The sequence below is a fragment of the Oreochromis niloticus genome, linkage group LG14 (genome assembly GCF_001858045.2).
Source record: "Oreochromis niloticus isolate F11D_XX linkage group LG14, O_niloticus_UMD_NMBU, whole genome shotgun sequence".
Lineage (NCBI taxonomy): Eukaryota > Metazoa > Chordata > Actinopteri > Cichliformes > Cichlidae > Oreochromis > Oreochromis niloticus.
The window spans coordinates 33,545,954-33,567,828 of NC_031979.2; the positions used below are offsets into that span (position 1 = coordinate 33,545,954).

The 21,875-nt window shown below is 40.5% G+C and overlaps 1 protein-coding gene across 19 annotated transcripts in view; it reads left to right on the plus strand.

Annotated features, from left to right (window-relative positions):
- The window catches only part of ryr1b (ryanodine receptor 1b (skeletal)), a 65,839-nt gene that overhangs the window by 14,140 nt on the left and 29,824 nt on the right, over positions 1–21,875 (plus strand). For 15 of the 19 annotated variants that reach the window (XM_019345188.2, XM_019345189.2, XM_019345194.2 and 12 more), the window contains 49 exons: positions 201–320; positions 418–519; positions 1,494–1,514; positions 3,700–3,774; positions 3,874–3,952; positions 4,126–4,238; positions 4,324–4,423; positions 4,518–4,614; positions 4,706–4,780; positions 4,928–5,084; positions 5,206–5,370; positions 6,797–6,918; positions 7,019–7,205; positions 7,623–7,758; positions 7,849–7,944; positions 8,356–8,474; positions 9,122–9,255; positions 9,589–9,830; positions 9,916–10,108; positions 10,748–10,964; positions 11,041–11,145; positions 11,394–11,497; positions 11,590–11,673; positions 11,763–11,922; positions 12,261–12,408; positions 12,495–12,700; positions 13,072–13,246; positions 13,389–13,597; positions 13,677–14,023; positions 14,311–14,446; positions 14,590–14,750; positions 15,573–15,735; positions 15,828–15,914; positions 16,253–16,479; positions 16,860–17,304; positions 17,388–17,951; positions 18,094–18,294; positions 18,636–18,744; positions 18,832–18,978; positions 19,099–19,372; positions 19,512–19,629; positions 19,739–19,871; positions 20,092–20,186; positions 20,271–20,406; positions 20,491–20,674; positions 20,814–20,925; positions 21,042–21,162; positions 21,263–21,432; positions 21,610–21,830. In XM_019345188.2, the coding sequence (XP_019200733.1) occupies positions 201–320; positions 418–519; positions 1,494–1,514; positions 3,700–3,774; positions 3,874–3,952; positions 4,126–4,238; positions 4,324–4,423; positions 4,518–4,614; positions 4,706–4,780; positions 4,928–5,084; positions 5,206–5,370; positions 6,797–6,918; positions 7,019–7,205; positions 7,623–7,758; positions 7,849–7,944; positions 8,356–8,474; positions 9,122–9,255; positions 9,589–9,830; positions 9,916–10,108; positions 10,748–10,964; positions 11,041–11,145; positions 11,394–11,497; positions 11,590–11,673; positions 11,763–11,922; positions 12,261–12,408; positions 12,495–12,700; positions 13,072–13,246; positions 13,389–13,597; positions 13,677–14,023; positions 14,311–14,446; positions 14,590–14,750; positions 15,573–15,735; positions 15,828–15,914; positions 16,253–16,479; positions 16,860–17,304; positions 17,388–17,951; positions 18,094–18,294; positions 18,636–18,744; positions 18,832–18,978; positions 19,099–19,372; positions 19,512–19,629; positions 19,739–19,871; positions 20,092–20,186; positions 20,271–20,406; positions 20,491–20,674; positions 20,814–20,925; positions 21,042–21,162; positions 21,263–21,432; positions 21,610–21,830 (7,892 nt within the window). The remainder of the gene's footprint in view (positions 1–200; positions 321–417; positions 520–1,493; positions 1,515–3,699; positions 3,775–3,873; positions 3,953–4,125; positions 4,239–4,323; positions 4,424–4,517; positions 4,615–4,705; positions 4,781–4,927; positions 5,085–5,205; positions 5,371–6,796; positions 6,919–7,018; positions 7,206–7,622; positions 7,759–7,848; positions 7,945–8,355; positions 8,475–9,121; positions 9,256–9,588; positions 9,831–9,915; positions 10,109–10,747; positions 10,965–11,040; positions 11,146–11,393; positions 11,498–11,589; positions 11,674–11,762; positions 11,923–12,260; positions 12,409–12,494; positions 12,701–13,071; positions 13,247–13,388; positions 13,598–13,676; positions 14,024–14,310; positions 14,447–14,589; positions 14,751–15,572; positions 15,736–15,827; positions 15,915–16,252; positions 16,480–16,859; positions 17,305–17,387; positions 17,952–18,093; positions 18,295–18,635; positions 18,745–18,831; positions 18,979–19,098; positions 19,373–19,511; positions 19,630–19,738; positions 19,872–20,091; positions 20,187–20,270; positions 20,407–20,490; positions 20,675–20,813; positions 20,926–21,041; positions 21,163–21,262; positions 21,433–21,609; positions 21,831–21,875) is intronic. The other 4 variants (XM_019345195.2, XM_019345200.2, XM_019345201.2 and 1 more) reach the window with 1 other exon arrangement.

Consider the following 21,875-nt stretch of genomic DNA (forward strand, 5'->3'; position numbering starts at 1 on the left):
AATGCCTGCAATATCAAGTGAAAACATTTTTTTAATAAAAAAGAAATACCTAAAAAAACAACCCGGCAAGGACAGCTGCAACAAACATGTAAGAGAAAACTGTAGTTGAGTAAGTCATGTAAAATTATGCATCCTGAAACTGAAAGAATAGTGAATAAGAAATATTGATAACAGTTTGTTTGTTTGTTTACTGAGTGCAGGATGACCAGGTAGTTCTGCAGTGCACTGCCTCCGTCCTGAAGGAACAGATTAAACTGTGTCTCTCCTGCGAGGGCTTCGGGAACCGTCTCTGCTTCCTAGAAACCACATCCAACGCTCAGGTGAGGTTCTGCTACCCATTCCTCCCTTTCCCTTGTACATCCCCTTGTTTTTTTTCATCAACTTTAATTTACTTCTCTATTGTTTATGCATTTGCAGAATGTGCCCCCAGACCTGGCCATATGCACCTTCATTCTGGAGCAGTCTCTCTCAGTCCGTGCTCTGCAGGAGATGCTGGCCAACACCGTGGAGATGACCGAGGTGGGGGTCATAACCTGAAATAATGAAACTAGTAGAAGATATATAGAAATATATTGAGAGGGTGATTCATAAATGTAAGAGATTCATGCAGTGCTAAAAGGAATGCGACTTATGAAAGGCACACTAAAGAAATATACCTTATTATGAAGATTTTCAAGGTCTCTCTGAATGCAAAAAATATGTATATTCTGTATGCAATTTTACTGCCTCTGTCACTGTCCATCTTACTGTCACCAGACAAAAGTTGTCACATTCAGCTGGAATTGCTAACATCATTGTGTTTGCAATTTGTTGTGTGCAGTTGTTGAGCATAACTTTTCTGTGTCGTTTCCCACTACCGCCAAACCTATATGGCAAGAAAAACTACAACACTTTTGAAAGTATGTATATGAAATTGACTCTCATGTCAACAAGAAGTACCCAGCCAAGTTTAACAACAAAAATAGGTGCAGCTACCCTCCAACAGTTTCCAGTCTGTTTTACTTGGTGCACAACAGCTAACATTAATATGGATAAATAAATAAAATTTTTACCTCATCCTTATTGCAAAGTTGGCTGTTTCTAACAGTATATGAATTAAGAAACCGTTGACTACATCGTTCTGTATGTACTTAAAAGCATCCTGGTTCGGAACACTTTGTTTCCAGTCTGACATTGAGAGATCCTCGACATTTCTCTGCTTTAGACACAGAGAAATAAATTTGCAGTTTATCCTCTCATGTGATTGTGGGTCAGACTGTTTAGTAGCGCGTGCCAGTCCTGTCTTTATATGTAGGTGGTATTTTTCTGCTCCATCACAGATGGAGCTTTCAAAATGAATTTGAAAAGTTCACAATTGGAGATATTATGAACCAAATTCCTTCAGCCTACATAACCACCATCAATGGACTTATTTTTGGTGTTTATTTTATTATGATTTTGTTACTTGCCATCTGATACCCGCTCCCCTTCCCTTCTTGCTCTTTGCAAAGCAGGCAGTCGATTTGGACAAATGGGTATGTCTGTTAACGTGTGTTATTTCCTGTAATGTGTGTCCCAACCAACCTGGCAACTGTCCTTGTTCCTGTCATGTTGGCAAGTGGGTGTCCTAGTGAATGAAATACGTAGTGCTGTATCATTTACACATCTCGGTTTGTATCAGTTAAGCCCTCACCCTAAGTAGGTGATTGTCATGAACACCTGTGTATAGCTTTTAGCAACTGGTGGAGTTCAAGTCCACTGTCTCTGTGCTGAGCTATTAAAAACATCACTGTTAAGTATAAAAAAGTAAAGTTTTAGGGAAAGATTAGATTTTTTTCACAGTTTTGAAGCAAGTATAGAGCACAGCATTTTTTCTAATAATTAAACTTCAATCTATCCCACAATATGAGACATAGCTACAAGGCGTCACAATGCATCACTCATGCATTTTGTGGAAAATGCAGCCCATTCATCATAATTATTATTTTACCTTGCTTGATGTTGCTCATTTGTTTTAGATCATTGTTCTAGTGAGTCTTAAAAATTGACCTGTTATGCTTTTTTTTCCCTCATATACTTCAGTTGTGGATGCTCATACTAAACATGCCCAAACATTCAAATAATAAGGTCGTATGTAAAGACAATCCCCGGAAACAGAACACTCGGGATTCTCAGGATTTGGTCTCTCAGAGTTTTTTCTACATTTAGATGTGTATGATGCAAGAGGAGACATCCTTAATATGGTCATGTCAAACAGACACTTCTTGCAAAGAGCACATAAGTCCCATTAAAACCATCCAGACAATCTGAAGAAAGCTGCCTTAAAGGGAGTGTGGCTTTAAAGGTAGAGGAGCTAGAACAGTGGGTGAAAAGGGGCTGAACCAAAGCCCAGTATGAGGCCACTCGAGCAGTCAAACAATAAAAATGAAGAGCTGGAAATGAGCATAACAGGTCCATTTTCATAACACATCCCAGTTCTCCTTTTATTCACAACATGTTATCATATTGATAAAAAAGATTAATTCACTATAAACGTACACACTTGGTTTACTATAAAGGCATTCTGATCCTTAAAGGTTTTTGTAAGAGAAACTTTTGGTTGTTTTTGGTATTTTTTTTCACTTCCAGATGATTACCAGTTAAACACAGATGAAAATATGCTTGTCACAATTTAACTACAATGTGCCATTTTGATTAGTATACAATCAAAATATCAGTTAGCACATCAAGAAAAAAAACAAAACGATGTTGAATCTTTAATAAGACAAGTGAATGAAAGCTGATACGGCTGAGGCAATGATCTTAAGCTAGCTTTAAGAGAAACTATTTCAAGCCTTTTATTAGCTGCATTATGACTAGTCTAGACAGTTCCTGCTTCACAGGAGTTGAAAGATGTGGAAGAGCCAGGCTTCCCTACTGATGAACAAGAGGATGAGAATAGAATGGCATGCAGCCCAGCAGAGGTTCCCACCCACATATGTCAGGGATGGATGGAGAAATTGGACACCCCGGAGCTGCGGACAGGCCTAGCTCCTTCTTAACACACGCTCTTGGGGATAAGGCCCACAACACAATCACCAACACAACACCTGTCCTGTCCAAGCCTTGTGCTAATGCTAATGCAGTTTAGAGCTGTTAGCATCATCCTAACACTTGACATACCTGCCCCTAACTCATCTCAGTGGATTATGGGTGCTAAACCCATTGTAGTCTTAGTCTTATCTTCCTGTCAACACCCCTAAATGTTAAATGTTGTGCTTGTGTTTGAGAGTATAACCTATGGTGACTGAAATTAGGGTTTAAATAAATTAATTGGGCAGGTCATTATTGGTTAATATAAACTTGTGACTAAACTAGAACTATTGTTTACATAAATTGAGCACATCTGAGAGAATACATATGTTTAATTGATCCTAATAGGATGTGTACTTTGAGTGAAAAGTCTACCATATACAGGATCAATGAATTCAACAAAAATTGCTACATATAATGGACAATATAAAGGACAGGCTTAACAAATGAATAGAGCTTTAAGATCTTTAGGAATACATTCATTTTCAGTTATTGAAACAGCCAGCCTCTGATCTTTTCTTCTGACCTTTGAACCTTTAAAAATGTGTCGTTGTTTCCCCCCATCAGGTCAATGTGTTTGTTAAAGTATACAGCCCCTTGTGTTGATTTGGCCTGTTAAGTATTTTTTTTAATAACTTCTCACCGCAGTCGTCCCAGGGTGGAGGTCATCGCACTTTACTGTATGGTCATGCCATCCTTTTGAGACACCACCACTCAGGCATGGTAAGGCTAGAAATGAGCAAGAAATAAATGTAAACCTGTATAAGATGTATTCAAATGCTCTAGTTGGAGTCATGTCCTCTATAAAAACTATCTCTCCAGTACTTGAGCTGTTTGACTACATCTCGGTCCCTCACGGACAAGCTGGCCTTCGATGTAGGCTTACAAGAGGATTCCACCGGTAAGGGAAATGCAGCAGAATACATTTTTAGGCCTGGTATTAGCTCATTATTCTCTGGTGCTATTGTTATTGCCATCATGAAAGCTATTGACAAAAATAGTCATCAGTTTATATCCACTTTGTTGTTGGGCTACAGGATATAAGCAGTGATTAATGTTAATCTCTTGTTGCAGGTGAGGCATGTTGGTGGACTATTCATCCAGCCTCTAAACAAAGGTCAGAAGGTGAAAAGGTCAGGGTGGGTGACGACCTCATCCTTGTCAGTGTGTCCTCTGAGAGATACCTGGTACGACTGCTCCTTGTTTTGCACAATGATGGAGACATATACACAGTATGTCTTGTCTAATCGTCTTCTTCTCTTCTGTCCTCAGCATCTGTCCTATGCCAGTGGAGATCTCATGGTGGACGCTTCCTTCATGCAGACTCTTTGGAACATGAATCCAATTAGTTCAGGCTGTGAACTAGCTGAGGGTACAAACCTACTTGAAACAATTCTGTCTTTTCCTTGTTCCCGTAAAAATAAACATAACACAGAATCGCTTTGGATGTTTGTTCCTTTACACAGGTTATTTAACAGGAGGTCATGTTCTCAGGCTTTTCCATGGCCACATGGACGAATGTCTGGCCATCGCGACACCAGAGGAAGGAGAAGAAAAGCGCAGGTGACAATATAGGAAGTTGCTCTTAGTAGAATAAGTCCTTGTTAATGTGATACCATAAACTCACTGTATGTGTGTGCCCACTCTGCCACAGGATGGCTCATTATGAAGGCGGTACTGTGTGCAGTCAGGCTCGATCCCTGTGGAGGCTGGAACCCCTCAGAATCAGGTGATTATCTCCTCATGTGACACACATTAGTTGGTTGAATTGCTGGGTAAGGTAAGAATAAGAAACAGCAACAAAAATCTAAATATAGTAGTGAATGAAGAAGTTTTGTTGGCTTCTTTATAGTTTGTTTTTTTTAACTTTGTGCAGTTGGAGTGGTAGCCACATGAAGTGGGGACAGTCTTTTCGTATTCGCCACATCACGACGGGCCGGTACCTGTGTCTTGATGAGGAAAAGGGCCTCTTGGTGGTCGATCCAGAGAAGGCGAACACCAAACTGTCTGCTTTCTGCTTCCGTGCTTCAAAGGTCAACATTTTAATTTGAATTTCTCAGTGCATTTGGATATTCATAGTTAATATACTGTGATTTATTCTCTCATTGACTTCAGTTATTTTCTCACGTACTGTCCTTTTCTCCCCCCGAGCAGGAGAAGGTGGACGTGGCTCAGAAGCGTGATGTTGAGGGGATGGGCATTCCAGAGATTAAGTATGGAGAGTCCATGTGCTTTGTCCAGCATGTGTCTACAGGCCTGTGGCTCACATACGCTGCCCTGGATGCTAAAGCTGCTCGTTTGGGAATGATGAAGAGAAAGGTAATGATCTATCCTGGGAATAAAAGTGAGATACAAACCGAAATTTGAAAAAGTTTTCACGCTGTGTAAAATATAAATAAAAACATGATAATTAGCAAATGTAAAAATATTTTATTCACAGTAGAACATAGAAAACAAATGTCTAGTTATTTTAAGAACAATATGAGCTCATTTTGAATTTGATGATAACAGCACGCCTCAAAAAATTTGGCAGGTGGAAAACAAAAGGTTGGAAAAGTAATTACTTTGAAAAAGAAACAGCTAAATTAACATTTTGCAACTAATGTTAACTGATAACAGGTCAAAGAGCATCGTAGAGAGATACAGAATGACCAATCTGCAAAAAAACATTCCTAAACTTAAAATTGTGAATATATTGAATGTTTCATCGTCCTCAGCACAGAATAGAATGTAAAGAATAGAATAGAATAGCCATTTATTGTCATTGTCCATGTGCAATGAAACTGTGGGTGCTCCACACCAACTGTTGTGAGCCTAGAGGTGTGGGACCTGATTGACCTGAGGCGTCAACCAGAGGGCAGTGATGTCAAACAGATGGTGTGCGGGGTGCAAGGGGTCACATGTGATGGCCCTGGTTTTCCTGAGACAGGAGGATCTAGCGATAACCTCCAGGGGTGGGAGAGGGCAGCCAATGATTTTCTGGGCAGTGCTAATTACCCCGTGGGCTGCCTTCCTGTTCTCAGTTGTGGTCGTTGCATACCAAACACCCAGTACATAATATCATCAAAAGATCCCAAGAATTTGGAGAAATCTGTGCACACTGGATAAAACCAAAAATCAGTACCGGATGACTGTTATGTTTGGGCCCTTGGGCAGCACTGCATTAAAAACAGACATGATTCTGCCATAGAAATCAGTGCATGGGCTCAGCTCAGGAACACTTCCAGAAATTTCAATTTAGGTTAAAGATCTATTATACGAACAAGAAGCCACATGTGAACAGGATCCAAAAACACTGTCATCTTCTCTGGGCCATTTAAAAGGGACTGAGGTAAAGTGGAGGACTATTCTGTGGGCGAATCATAATTGAAAATTCTTGTAAAACATGGATTCCAGACCTGGATTAATTTGGCTTGTGGAAGATCTTTCTTGTTATCACCACACAGTTAAAAATGATGGATCATTGATGATATGGAGCTACTTTACTGCATATTCACAGCTTGTAATCTGGAAAAGCACCATCAATGCGGAAGAGTCCGGGTGCTGGCTTGCCTGCAGTCCAGACCATTCACCAGTTTCAATATTGTTTACCTGCATCTGTGTGTTTTAATGTTTAATGTGAAAATAAGTGAATATTGATAATGGCAGACTTTTTGAAGGTTCTTAAATCTTTTTTCCTCCATAAGTACCACCAATGGAAAATAATAGCAGTGTCATGTGGTAATTGTGTTGTCTGTGTTTCCAGGTTATTCTGCACCAGGAGGGCCATATGGACGATGCCTTGACTGTGTCCCGCTCTCAGACTGAAGAGTCACAGGCTGCTCGAATGATTTACAGCACCACAGGCCTCTTCAGGCAGTTCATCAAGTAAGTATATATGTTTTTAAAATGTGGGTGAGTGGAAACTCTTCTTTGCAACAGGATGCAGTCATATTAACATATTATAAAATTTTATTTATTCTTTCAGTGGATTGGACTCTCTCAGTGGGAAGAACAAGTCACTAGGGACAGGGTCACTTCCTCTGGAGTCGGTCATCCTCTCTCTTCAGGATCTCATCTTCTACTTTCGCCCGCCTGAGGAGGAACTGGAACACGAAGAGAAACAGACCAAGCTCCGCTCTCTCCGCAACCGGCAGAACCTCTTCCAGGAGGAGGTAATCAGCATGCTGCCATCAAAATCTCCTACACTCTGAGATTTTCAATATCTATTGATTTTTAACTAAAACTAAGCTATAAATTCTTCTTTGTGTAGGGGAACTTGCACATTTGAAACCACCGAGGGCCTTTTATACTTTCACATATACATGTCTCACACATACAATTGCAATTATTTTTATCACTTGCAGGGACATGTTTTAAATCACATTAATTCATGTGAAGCTTTTGAAACTTAAACTCACCCCTTCATAATGTTAATGTAACATTAATTAGAAGTAATTTCAGTGTTATATTCAGAATAAAGGGGAATATTCTTTTTTATACAAAATAAGTTTAAATGGATGCGAACATGACCTAAACTCTCAGGTTATTATTATGAATCCTGATCCTTTTGTTTTTGTTTTCAACCCCAGGGAATGATAACCATTGTGCTGGAGTGCATTGACCGCCTGAACGTGTACAACACTGCTGCCCACTTTTCTGAATTTGCGGGAGAGGAGGCTGCAGAGTCCTGGAAGGAGATTGTCAACCTCCTTTATGAGCTGCTGGGTACGACCTCTGAAAACACAAACTACAAATTACACGTGGTCTCTGCTGAATAAAGAAAAAATGATTTGTCTCTGTGTCTCCACTGCACAGCTTCTCTGATCAGGGGTAACCGATCAAATTGTGCATTGTTCTGTGACAATCTCGACTGGTTGGTCAGCAAGCTGGACCGTCTGGAGGCCTCCTCAGGTTTGGAATGCACCTTACTCATTCAGTCATACATCCACTACCCAAAAATTACAAGTGTTTCGACTAATTGGCTTGGCTGGATCAGCTGTTTATAACTGGCACAGCTTAATGCGTTAAGCCCGAGGGTATTGTTTGTTATTTCCACTTAGAAAATCCTCAGATTAATAACACCTTCGATACAGTACAATATAACTGAAATACACAAGTCTCCTTACATTCAGTACATCCAGTCTAGATCAGGAGTTGGTTAAAAATTCACAACAACAGTTGCCTCAAGGTGCTGCTTTATACTGCAAGATAAAGATTTGAAGTTTTGAAGACACAAATCTCTGCCAGCCAGCAGCTAGCCTGAAGACCATATATTATTTAAATATTACCAGTATGTGGACCCTTTTCCTTTTTTGTTTTTAGGTATTCTTGAGGTGCTGTACTGTGTCTTAATTGAAAGCCCCGAGGTTCTGAACATCATCCAGGAGAACCACATCAAATCCATCATCTCTCTCTTGGACAAACATGGAAGGAACCATAAGGTAGGCTATATTTCACTGCCAGGAACTGAAAGGGAAAATAAATGAGCTCCATATGATATGCACTCATATTTGAATATTTTCCCATTAACACGTTAAATCTGTTTTGCTGTTGTTTCTTGTCAGGATTTGCAGATGTAATCAAAATATCCAAGATTGAGATGCATGTCTGTAGACACACAGACACGACATCCATTCTCACTGTGCACTTTTTGAAATTAGTGTGTGCATGAAGGACTGCCTGTTTGCTTGATTTTACATCAGTGCTAAAGTGCTTTGGAGACACTAGTTTATCTCCTCTTACCGGTATTTCCTCTGGAGCAGGTATTGGTGGGCCATCACATGAGTTAGTAGATCTATAAACTGGGTAGAAAAAAAAGTACAAGAGAAAGCAAAGACAAAATCCAGGCAAATATCATTTTACCTGTTGGTGGTAGCTAGCTGGTGTCTGTCTCTCTCCTGTCATGGGCAGCAGTTCTTCTGTTTTTGTGTTTGGCAGTCTCATAACGTAAAGAGAGTCCTGAATGTCTGACTGAATCTGACTCATAAAAATGCTTTTTTGTTCTTGCTGTTCTGTTTTTAGTAATCTTAACCAGTGGATAATCCAGTGATAATTAAGTTGATAAAAGAGTTTATGTTTCTACCTTTAGGTGCTGGATGTCTTGCGCTCTCTTTGTGTGTGTAATGGTGTAGCTGTGAGGTCCAACCAGAACCTCATCACTGAAAATCTACTTCCAGGTCGTGACCTCTTGCTACAGACCAACATTGTAAACTATGTCACCAGGTACTTGAACTACTGTTAAGTTGTTTTTAAAATCAGAATCAGGGAAACTTTATTAATCCCAGAGGGAAACTGAGTTGTCATAGCAGCATACATACAACAGACAACAAAGGAATAGCATAAAAGAAATGTAGAAATAGAGATACAATTAGATAAATATAAGTATAAAAGGACACAAGTATTAACACTAATGTTTCTGGGATATTGCAAGTATTAAAGATGCACAGGTGTCCAAATATACATTGTTTTACAATGTTTTCACGTTGTTAGTTTTTAGTTATTTTCTCTTGTTGTCTATAAAAGTTAATGCTAATGTACTTTCTCCTCTGTGCTCAGTGTAAGGCCCAACATCTTTTTGGGTACGTGTGAGGGGTCAACACAGTATAAGAAGTGGTACTACGAGGTGATGGTAGACCATGTGGAAGCCTTTGTGACAGCACAGGCTTCTCACCTGCGGGTAGGCTGGGCTTTGACTGAAGGTTATAGCCCCTATCCTGGAGGAGGAGAAGGCTGGGGTGGTAATGGTGTAGGAGATGACCTCTACTCATATGGCTTTGATGGACTGCATCTGTGGTCAGGTAAGATTTCCTTAAATTCTTTACAAGAAGATTTACAATCTCTTGTAACCAATACAACCTCTTCACTACCTGCTTTACTGTCCAGGTACTGTGGCCCGCCAGGTGGCTTCGCCCAGTGCACATACACTGGCTGCCGATGATGTTGTAAGCTGCTGTCTGGATCTCAGTGTGCCCAGTATCTCCTTCCGTATTAATGGCCACCCAGTTCAGGGAATGTTTGAAAACTTTAATGTTGATGGCCTCTTCTTTCCCGTCATTAGCTTTTCTGCTGGGGTCAAGTAAGTTTAACATACAAATAAAGCATATTCCTCTGTTTCACTATTTACTTGTATTTTGTTGATTAATGTAACTGATGAACATAGTAATTTCTTTACTGGACTAGTACACCAGCAAATTCATGTGATACATGTTGATGCAATGCAATTATGCAGGCAGAAGCTAATTTAATGGTTTTTCATGAGTTTGTCACCTTTTAAATTGTAATTTAATTTCAATTATTGGACTATTGGTGTAATAATATACAGTGGGGAAGTAACAAAAAAATTATTATTGCATTATATTTCAGAATTTCTCCAGTCTTATATTTTTAATAATTAATATTTTTTTTATTTCTTTAGATTATTGTCTAATCTCCCAAATAATAGCTTTAAAATCTTCAGAGTCCTGTCACTTGAAAGCTCTTACAGGATTTGTCTGTAATAAATCTATAGAGTGCTGAGATGGGGCTTACGCATCATTGACTGATGAGTACAAGAAGGGAAACAGGCTCAGGAACTGGCACAGAAATAATAATCAATTTTTTCTTTATTATGAGTCTTCTAAAGATCAATGAACCATTGTCATAAAGGAGTTTAGTAGTATATAAACCTCTGTTGTATATATAAAGACTTGGACTCACTTGGTTTTTGTCCCCTTAGGGCTCGATTCCTCCTCGGTGGTCGCCATGGGGACTTTAAATTCATGCCCCCACCTGGTTATGCGCCATGCTACGAGGCTTTGTTGCCTAGAGAGAGGATGCGTATTGAACATATCAAGGAGTACAAGCATGACTTTGATGGTGTGCGCAATCTTCTGGGTCCTACTCTGTCCCTCACTCACACATCTTTCACCCCCTGCCCCGTGGACACAATTCAGGTAAAATCCCCTCACCTAAAATCAGTATGTGACGTGTTTGTTTTTTTTCATTTTCTGACTTTCCTTTGCTTTATAGATTGTCTTGCCACCCCACTTGGAACGTATCCGAGAAAAACTGGCAGAGAATATTCACGAGCTCTGGGCTGTCACTCGTATTGAACAGGGCTGGACCTATGGGATTGTGAGTATGGTGTCAGCACTGCAGAACAGATGCAACTATACAAGATTAGTGGTTTGACAACATCAGCTTTAAGTGGTTTGGAGCTTTTAACTGTTAAAAGTTAATATGACTGTTAGAAATGCTTCAAAATGTTACCTTTGCTTCAAAATGCTTTACACAAGCAAAAAAAAGCATGAACTAACATATACATATATACATTTACACACATTTATAAACTATGGGTAAAAAACCATGTTTTTTCCCTCCAGTTTAGGGATGACAACAAGAAACTCCATCCTTGTCTGGTGGACTTCCAAAGTCTGCCTGAACCAGAAAAGAACTACAATCTGCAGATGTCTGCTGAGACTCTCAAGTGAGTAGCAGGTTAGATTTGAGAGATTTAAAGGTCAGAGGAGAAAGTTTATGTCCCATTATTGGTGAACGTGTGTCTTTATTATCCCACAGGACTCTCCTAGCACTGGGTTGCCATGTTGGTATGGGTGATGAGAAAGCGGAGGAGAATCTAAAGAAAATCAAGCTTCCCAAGACGTATGAAAACAAAAGATATTTCTTATTGTTTCGTCATAATTTTATACATTAACTATGCATATCTAAATGTAACCATATCTTTCTGTTAGCTATGTGATGAGCAACGGATACAAGCCTGCCCCGCTTGATCTCAACCATGTCAAGCTGACACCAAACCAGAATCAGCTTGTAGAAAAACTGGCAGAAAATGGGCATAATGTTTGGGCGAGGGACCGAGTACGGCAAGGATGGACCTACAGCATTGTCCAGGTGAGGATTTCCCATACATATTTTAATACTTAAATACGATATTATCGCTACATCTCAGAAATGACCAGCAATCTTACAGACGTCTTGCAAGAGAAAACAAGTGAAAAAAAAAAAAAGAAAAGAAAAGAAAAACAAAAACAAAACTTTGTCATACAGGATTGTTTTCGTCAAGTCACATTTGGCAAATGGGTTTCTTTATTGTTTGTTTTGTTTTCCTTAGTGGATTTTTTATTTATTGGTGGATTGTCTGTCTTAAAGTACACAATCACATCACTTCCAATCACATGTATTCCATATTTTTTCTTTGCATATAAAGCTGCATTTTTTACACTTTTCAGGACATTGTTAATAAGCGTAACCCTCGTCTGGTACCTTACAACCTGCTGGATGAGAGAACTAAGAAAACCAACCGAGACAGCGTTAACAACGCTGTCCGTACACTCATTGGCTATGGCTACAACATTGAGCCTCCAGATCAGGAGAGCAGTAAGTCATCTTTCCTCATGTGTTCGCTGATTAAATGCACAGTATCTTTTTTACACATCTGTCATGTTTTCCCTCTTTCACTGCAGCTGGCCATGGCCTTGAGAACACCCGTGGGGACAAAGTACGAATCTTCAGGGCAGAGAAGTCGTATGCTGTCACCCAAGGAAAGTGGTACTTTGAGTTTGAGGCAGTCACAACGGGGGAGATGAGAGTGGGCTGGGCACGTCCTAATGTCCGCTCTGACACTGAACTGGGAGCAGATGAGTTGGCCTACGTCTTTAATGGCAATAAGGTTAGTCTGTAGGGTAAGATTACAAATCGAATTTTGACTTGTTACTTGGTCTCGTTAATGCAAAAATTAGGTAATAAATTGTGTAAATGTTTTCTAAATCATCCACAACTTTTGAATAGATGACATGTGGCTCTCAAACTATTAGAAATATTCAATTTTGAGGGAAGTTCTTTAAGTTGTAGGAATAGAAAATATCACACTGTCTTTATTATTTTTGTATAGCTAGGAGAAGGTCAAGGTATCGCAAACCTGAGACAAGATGTATTAGTCAGTAGCTATAAAAGGTTATTGTAGCACACTGTAGCCGGTGGAATTGATGTCTCTGTTTTTGTGGAAATAAGTAATATGTTATTTGTTGTAACCTATTCCAGGCCCAGCGATGGCATATTGGCAATGAACCATTTGGCCGCCAGTGGCAGTCTGGTGATGTAGTTGGCTGTATGATAGACCTGACTGAGATGAACATCATGTTCACGCTCAATGGAGAAATGTTGATCAGTGACTCAGGCTCAGAGATGGCTTTCAAAGATATTGAAATTGGGGATGGTGAGAACTGTTTTTTTTATAGTACCAGCATTAGCACCACTAACTAAAAGTTACTGGTGCATTAATTTTTGCCAGTTTGTATTTTAACCAGCAGCTTGAAAGAAGTATTCACTAATTTCTTCCCTTTCATGTTACCCATCAGGTTTTATTCCAGTGTGTACCCTGGGTCTATCTCAGGTTGGAAGGATTAATCTGGGTCAAAATGTCAGCAGCCTGCGCTATTTTGCCATTTGTGGCCTGCAGGAAGGATTTGAACCTTTTGCCATCAATATGAAGCGAGACATCACCATGTGGTTCAGTAAAAGTTTGCCCCAGTTTGTGCCTGTGCCTGCTGATCACAACCATATTGAGGTAACTATTCAGAGACATGTTTAAAGTTCAATAAAATTAGAACTTCAAAATGAGCGATTTCTTTATTTTTGTCTCCTAGGTCTCCCGTGTTGATGGGACCGTGGACAGCGCCCCCTGTCTGAAGTTGACGCACAAGACGTTTGGGTCGCAGAACGCCAACACTGATATGATGTTCCTTAGACTCAGCATGCCTGTGCAGTTCCACGAGACCTTTAAGATCCCGGCAGGTACCACCCCTCTCACCCGTGCCCTCACTATACCTGAGGAGGAAGTCGCAGTGGTGGAACCTGACTCAGAGTTTGAAGTTTTGAAAAAGTCTGCCAGTCGCAAGGAGCAGGAGGAAGACAAGAAGGACCCTTCTGTGCCTAAGGAGATCTCTGTGGAAAATGAGAAGGACACAATGTCAGAAAAGGGAAAGAAAAAAGGGTACGTTTGTCAGTTTGTCACTGCAAAATAATGAAAAGCTTCTGGACTGTTAAGGTTGATAGTTGAATATAAATTAAAAAGAACAGTCTCAATCAACTTCTTTTTTGTCCTAATTATTTGATTTATTTGATTTTACAAATATTTGTGCTACATACCAATAACTGATGTTGTGATATTTGGCTTGTTCTTTAACAACAAAGTTCTTTTAGAATGAAATCCACTGAAAGCAGTTAGAAGCCTTTTTAAAAAAATGATTTCAAATGTTATTTATCTTCTGTGGACAACAGATTTTTCTCCAAAGCCAAGAAGGCAGCCATGACACCTCTTGCCCCTCCTCCTGCTCCTCCAACGGTGCCACGTTTGGTGGAAGACGTGGTCCCTGATGACAGAGATGATCCTGAGATCATCCAAAGTACCACCACTGTGAGATTCACATTATTATTTGCTACTGTTACACATACTGTTATACCCGAGAGTTCATCAATTTGAATGATGGCTTTAAGTTTTCATGTAATCTGTAGATAATAAAATAATATGATTTCTTCTGTTTTCCCCCCTGTCTTTAGTATTACTACTCTGTGAGGATCTTTGCTGGGCAGGAGCCGTCTGGTGTTTGGGTTGGCTGGGTCACTCCTGATTACCACATGTATGATCAAAACTTTGACCTCTCCAAGGTTCGCAGTGTCACTGTCACAGTGGGAGATGACAAAGGCAACATACATGACAGGTTAGTTTTTTTCGTGCATAAATTTTTATTATTGCTCACTGAGCATTGAGGAAAACTTGTAAATCTTTAATCTTAATTTAAAGTAATGTAATTGCATTAAGGCTAGATTTGTTTATTTAAATGCTGTGGAAGGAAAGACAAACAACACAAAGAAATCAAAAAATTAAATATGCCTTCATATTAACTTGGTCGTGTACCTAAATTAACAAAGGGACCTATCAACCTTATATCCAGCTCCATATTTTTGTTCTGGGACTTCATTAGAGCAGCTTTACATGATTTACAGTGGAAAAAATTATGGATCATATACTTGTATATGCAGCCTCTCAGTTCATTATCTGTTTTAGCTCTTGTCTATTTAAGACCCCCTCACGCTAATTGCCCACTATTGTATGACTTGCTGTTCCTCGCCTGGTTGCTGCAAAAAGTCCATTTCTTATTCTTAAAAAACTCACACTTATGTACAAAATATAATCGGGGCTGAGATTAAATGGAAATTTTGGAAGTCAAACACTGACAGCAGTCTGAAACCTGAACTAAAGTCTAATGTAGATTACTTTTACATATGCTGAACTCATTATTTGAAACTTAACTTGTAAGAGGAGCATCCACTATACATATTCACAGTGTAAGACAGAAAATAAAATGAAAAAATACAATTCAAAGTTAGTTAGGGTTCTATTTTGCTTATATCTGCTTCTTTTACTTGGTTTGTTAGTTACTGTAAAGCATTTTGGATCAGCTGCAGTTTTTCACTTGAGACAGATGAGTTTAATTGAAGTGAGTTTCATTACAGCGGTGTTTCTTGCTCATTCTTTGCAGCATGAAGCACAGTAATTGTTACATGGTGTGGGGAGGGGATCTGGTCAGCAATCAGCAAACCCGCTTTAGCCAGGAGGACATGGTGATTGGCTGCCTTGTTGACCTGGCAACAGGTCTCATGACTTTTACGGCAAATGGAAAGGAGATTAATACTTTCTACCAGGTAAGGGAAGGTCAAATAGTTTTATCTGTGTTTTTCAGTCTTTGCTTTAAATGTATCCTGATGAGCTATGTGACAACGCTATGTTCTTTCAGGTGGAGCCGAACACCAAACTCTTCCCTGCAGTTTTCGTTCAGCCGTTCAGTCAGAACATGGTGCAGCTAGAGTTGGGCAAACTCAAGGTCAGATGGAATTTTCACGCTTTTTTGCAGCTGTATTTTCTTAAAGTGTCACCAATTTAGAAATGTATGGTAATGTAAGTCAGACCCACGTTGGTGGCCTTTGGGAGTGGAGCACGGTCCAGTCTTGCATTGTAATTCTCCTACTTATCTCTTTTAATATTGGACCAGATGTTGTCCATCATTTATTAATGATGATGTGTTGGTGTTTTTAATAAAATGAACCACAAATTTTTAATCTGTACCTTCACATCTGAATTTCTGTCTTTTTCAAATCTAGTTGAATTTATTTTTTCCTTCAAATGACAGTAAACTCACCTCTACTGTATCTCTCATATCAGAACATCATGCCTATCTCAGCTGCGATGTTCCGCAGTGAACGTAACAATCCAGTCCCTCAGTGCCCCCCGAGGCTGGATGTCCAGATGCTGACTCCAGTTATCTGGAGTCGTATGCCAAATCACTTCCTCAAACCAGAGGTGGGCAAAGTAAATGAGCGGTTAGGCTGGATGGTGGAGTGTGTTGAACCTCTCATCATGATGGCACTGCACATCCCAGAGGAGAACAGGTCAGAAACAGAATGCCGATGCAGAAAACTCTTAAGTTTAGAGTCAATGCCTGACATTCCTGTTACAAATAATTGAGATAGCAGCAGATCAGCAATCCCTATATCTTTTAACTTTATCATTGCAAATGTCAGATGCTTGTTATATCCTTTGTATGTAGAGATGTCATGGGAAGAAGCTGCTTTCTTTTTTTCCGCATTAAGAAAGCTGAAGACCAAAAAATGCATTTTTTTTTTATCTTATCATGAGAGTGTGATTTAAGAAAGGGAAGGTAAATATATAGAGTGATTAACATATAGTTATAACAAAAGATTTGTCATGATCATATAATGCATATATACCTAATCTGTATTGAACTTTGAAGTTGAATTTTTTTCCACAGGTGTATTGATATCCTGGAGCTGTCAGAGCGTCAGGATCTGATGAAGTTCCACTATCATACACTCATGCTCTACTGTGCTGTGTGTGCACTTGGGAACAACCGAGTGGCTCATGCATTATGCAGTCATGTGGATGAATCCCAGCTTTTCTATGCCATTGAGAACACCTACCTACCTGGACCTCTCCGCAGCGGCTACTATGACCTGCTTATCAGCATTCATCTGGAATCAGCAAAACGTGCACGCTTGGGCACCAACAGGGAATTCATCGTTCCCATGACTGAAGAGACCCTCAGCATCAAGCTCTATCCTGATGCAATAAAAGCCCACTCCTTACCTGGTGTTGGTCTCACTACCTGCTTACGGCCAAAGCTGCATTTCTCATCCATCAACTTTGTTGGCACAGACCCTGATTTGTACACCATTAGTCCTGTCTTTCCTCTACAGGTAAGAAGCAGGAGACAAGGTGCATTAAACCAAAAATCTTAAATGTTTTCTGCCTTTTCTTACTTGTTATTTTGCTTCTGTAGGAGCTGAAAACAAAGGCGATTAGCATGTTACGAGAGGCCGTGCTGGATGGTAGCCAGGCCATGCGGGATCCAGTAGGAGGCAGTGTAGAGTTCCACTTTGTCCCAATCTTGAAGCTAATCAGTACACTGCTTATTATGGGGATCTTCAATGATGATGACACCAAGCACATCCTCAAGATGATCGACCCCAATGTTTTCAGTGGAAAGGAAGAGGAGGAAGCTGAAGAGGGTGGAGCTGCTGAAGGAGAAAATGAGGAAAAGAAGGAGGAGGAATCAGAAGAAGCAGCTGAGGATGAGCTTGAGGATGAAGGGGTTGGGGATGAGGAAGAGGAGGAGCTAAAAGAGCTGGAGAAACCAGAGGGTGAGGAGGAAGAGGCTGAGCCCAAGGAAGAAGGAGAAGAGGGGGAAAAGGACAAAGAAGAGGCTAAAAGAGGAAAAGTAGATGGAGAGAAAGCAGAGGAAGAGAAGGAGTCAGAGGCAGTGGAAGCAGAAGCACAGGAGGAAGAGGAGGGTCTGGAGGAAGGACTGCTACAGATGACGCTGCCAGAGTCTGTCAAACTACAGGTCATTGTGATGTTTAGCCTCTGCCTGCTTTACAGTCTCTACAACCGATGTGGATAATTATATCAGAGGATCTCATATCATAAAATTTTTTACAAATTATACGCATTAAAACTTATGTTCCTGTCTCACCTTGCTCTTTCAGATGTGCACACTCCTGCAGTACTTCTGCGATTGCGAGCTGAGACACAGAGTGGAAGCCATTGTTGCATTCTCAGACCAGTTTGTCCATGATATTAAGAGCAATCAACGTGTCCGTTACAACCAGTTAATGAGAGCCTTCACCATGTCAGCCGCTGAGACTGCACGCAAAACCCGGGAGTTCCGCTCACCTCCACAGGACCAGGTAATAATTATTATCACACTAAACAAGTGTGTCTCATTGGCTTCAGGTTTGAATTAATTTAGATGGTATTTTTTAGTTGATACTCATCTTTGGAAAGTAAGAACTTACACTGGGAACAGTGTAACTTAACAGTTTATCATCAGATCTCAGGATTTAAAGATTAATTCTAGTCATTAAGTACAAGCCCTGTACTTGATGAATTATTCTTTAGTTCTTGAGACCTGATGATAAACTGTTAAGTTTCCCATGTGCTGTTCAGACAACAGCAAAACAAACCATATTTATAGCAAAAGACACACAAAATATCCTGATATAGTTGCTATAATATGCTCTCTGTTAAGGTTCTTATGCTAACGAACTTCAAACATCAAGAGGATGAAGATTCTCCAGTTCCTGAGGACGTGCGGGAAACACTGGCAGAATTCCACAAAGACCTCTTGCTTCACTGTGGTGAGCATTTCTGTGTAATTACGAATTTCTTCAGGTGTGAAAAGCTGTTTATGGGTGTTTAATACTGTAGTCGCATTTTTATCATAGGCATACATATTGAGGAGGAACCAGAGGAGGAGGAGGTGGACACTTCACTGAGGGGCAGACTTCTTAGTCTGGTAGACAAGGTTAAAAGCCTCCGTAAGAAGAAGGAGGAGGAGGAAAAGCCAGAGGTGGAGGAAGAACCAAAACCCAGTAAGATTAACACTTAGATTACCTGTGAAACAGTTGAAGGACCCGATTTGCATTTTCTTTTTAGTTTTAGGGTAAGAGTTAAACTGAGTTTATAACACGCTCTTCCTTCATTTCACCCAGGCACCCTTCAGGAGCTGATCTCCCACACCATGATCCACTGGGCTCAGGAGTCTTTCGTTCAGAACCCTGAGCTGGTGCGCCTGATGTTCAGCCTTCTACACCGACAGTACGACGGTCTTGGCGAGCTGATCCGAGCACTGCCCAAAGCATATGCCATCAATGCCGTGTCCGTTCAGGACACCATGGAACTACTTGAGTGTTTGGGGCAGATCCGATCACTGCTCATCGTCCAGATGGGTCCTGAAGAGGAGCGGCTTATGATCCAGAGCATTGGGTTAGTGTGGGGGATAAATAGTGTATACTTTTTGAATTTAGAGTTAGTTTGTTACATTTTGAGTTATAATAATAGAACATGGGATGTTATTTTTTTAAGTAATGTAACACTGATATATGGCTTCTGTTGTTTTTTTCAGAAATATCATGAATAACAAGGTGTTCTACCAACACCCCAATCTGATGAGAGCTCTGGGTATGCATGAGACTGTGATGGAAGTGATGGTCAACGTGTTAGGTGGAGGAGGAGATTCGAAGGTAACTGTGATTTCTTCAAGTCTTTCACTTTCCAGGCCTGCCATTTATAACAAAGCACACATCAGACATTATGCATCTGAGAAAAATGTTTTTTGGTTTTTTTGCCCAGGAGATTCGATTCCCCCAAATGGTGACCAGCTGCTGTCGTTTCCTGTGTTACTTCTGCCGTATCAGCCGACAGAACCAGCGTTCTATGTTTGACCATCTGAGCTACCTGTTACAGAACAGCGGCATCGGCTTGGGTGAGTCCCCTGTTACACTGTTTACTGTATAGTGTATATGGCTTATTATGGACAGATTTTATTTTTAAATGTTTTTTATTTTGAATAATCATGAAACAATTACAATAAAATTTAGTTCACTGAAGCATGCAGGTAAAAAGTTTCTAAATGAATTTTAATGTGCTGGAATCTTTATACCAGGTGATGAATGAATAAACTCACAGATTATATTTCTATGTAGGCATGCGTGGATCCACACCCCTGGATGTGGCTGCAGCCTCCTGTATTGACAATAACGAGCTGGCCTTGGCTTTACAAGAGCAGGACCTGGAAATGGTTAGAGAGAAAAAACGTTTTTAAAAAAGGCTATAGTGGAACTGTTATCTGATAATCTCTCCTTTTGTTACTCACACGATGTAGGTGGTGACTTACTTGGCAGGCTGTGGACTGCAGATGTGTCCAATGCTCTTGTCTAAGGGCTACCCTGACATTGGCTGGAATCCTTGTGGCGGAGAGAGATACCTGGATTTTCTCCGCTTTGCTGTCTTCGTTAATGGTGGGCTTTGATTGACATATAGTGATGAGATTTGTAAGTAGTCGCCACTAATATTTACCTCCTCCTACAACCTCCTCCCCTTAGGAGAGAGCGTGGAAGAGAATGCCACCGTTGTGGTGCGTCTGCTCATCCGTCGCCCTGAATGCTTTGGCCCAGCCCTGAGAGGAGAGGGTGGTAATGGCCTCCTGGCTGCAATGGAGGAGGCCATCAAGATATCAGAGGATCCGGCAAGAGATGGGCCCACTGTTAAGAAAGACAGGCGCTTCATGTAAGGGCTGGCGCAGTGGCAGTGAAACAGATTTTTGTTGACAAAATAACAGCAAATAACAGCTTAGACAAGTCACTGTGTAGTTTCACAGCAGCGCAACACATTTTCTTATAGAAAATAATGTTATCTGGATTGGCAGGTTTGGTGGTGAGGAACAGCACGAGGAGAACCGTGTGCATCTGGGAAATGCCATCATGTCCTTTTACTCGGCTCTCATTGATCTGCTGGGTCGCTGTGCCCCAGAGATGCATGTAAGTAGAGCAGCTTTTAACATATTTCTATCCCTCAAACCTCCAGGAAGAGTGGATCTGTGGGTGTTTGATTAGTTAGTTTCATATAGCACGACTTACATTTTTTTTATTTGTAGCTGATCCAAGCGGGTAAAGGCGAAGCTCTAAGAATCAGGGCCATCCTGAGGTCTCTGGTGCCTATAGAGGACCTGGTGGGGGTAATCAGCTTACCTGTGCAGATTCCAGCATATGGCAAAGGTTGGATAAAAAGTTGTGCTGATATATGGATGTTTTTTTAATAATTTACTAAATGTGGCATCCTACTTCATAAAGGTTTTTTTTGCTGTCTAAACCACAGATGGCCAGATTATTGAGCCCAAGATGTCTGCCAGTTTTGTGCCAGACCACAAGGCCTCCATGGTGCTCTTCCTCGACAGAGTGTACGGTATTGATAACCAGGACTTCCTGCTTCATGTGCTTGAGGTTGGCTTCTTGCCTGACATGAGAGCTGCAGCTTCTCTGGATACGGTGAGAAAAAAAAGGCACAGACCCACCAGATAAAATTTCCTTCTGTAAATTCTAGATTTCAGTACAAAGTCTGCATATTGATGTAATTTGCTATAGATTCCCTTTGATATAGATAATGTATCTGTCTGTCCTGTATTGCAGTGAGTATAAGCAGTTTTTTGTCTTCTCTGATTGTAGGTGGCATTCAGCACAACTGAAATGGCCTTGGCTCTGAACCGCTACCTCTGTTCGGCTGTTCTCCCTCTTCTTACAAAGTGTGCTCCATTGTTTGCTGGAACAGACCACCGAGCCATCATGATCGACTCCATGCTCCACACAATTTATCGCCTGTCTCGTGGCCGAGCCCTTACCAAGGCTCAGAGGGATGTTATAGAGGAGTGTCTCATGTCCCTCTGCAAGTCAGTATTTAAAAAAACCCTCTCTGTATAGCAAACGCTAATTTG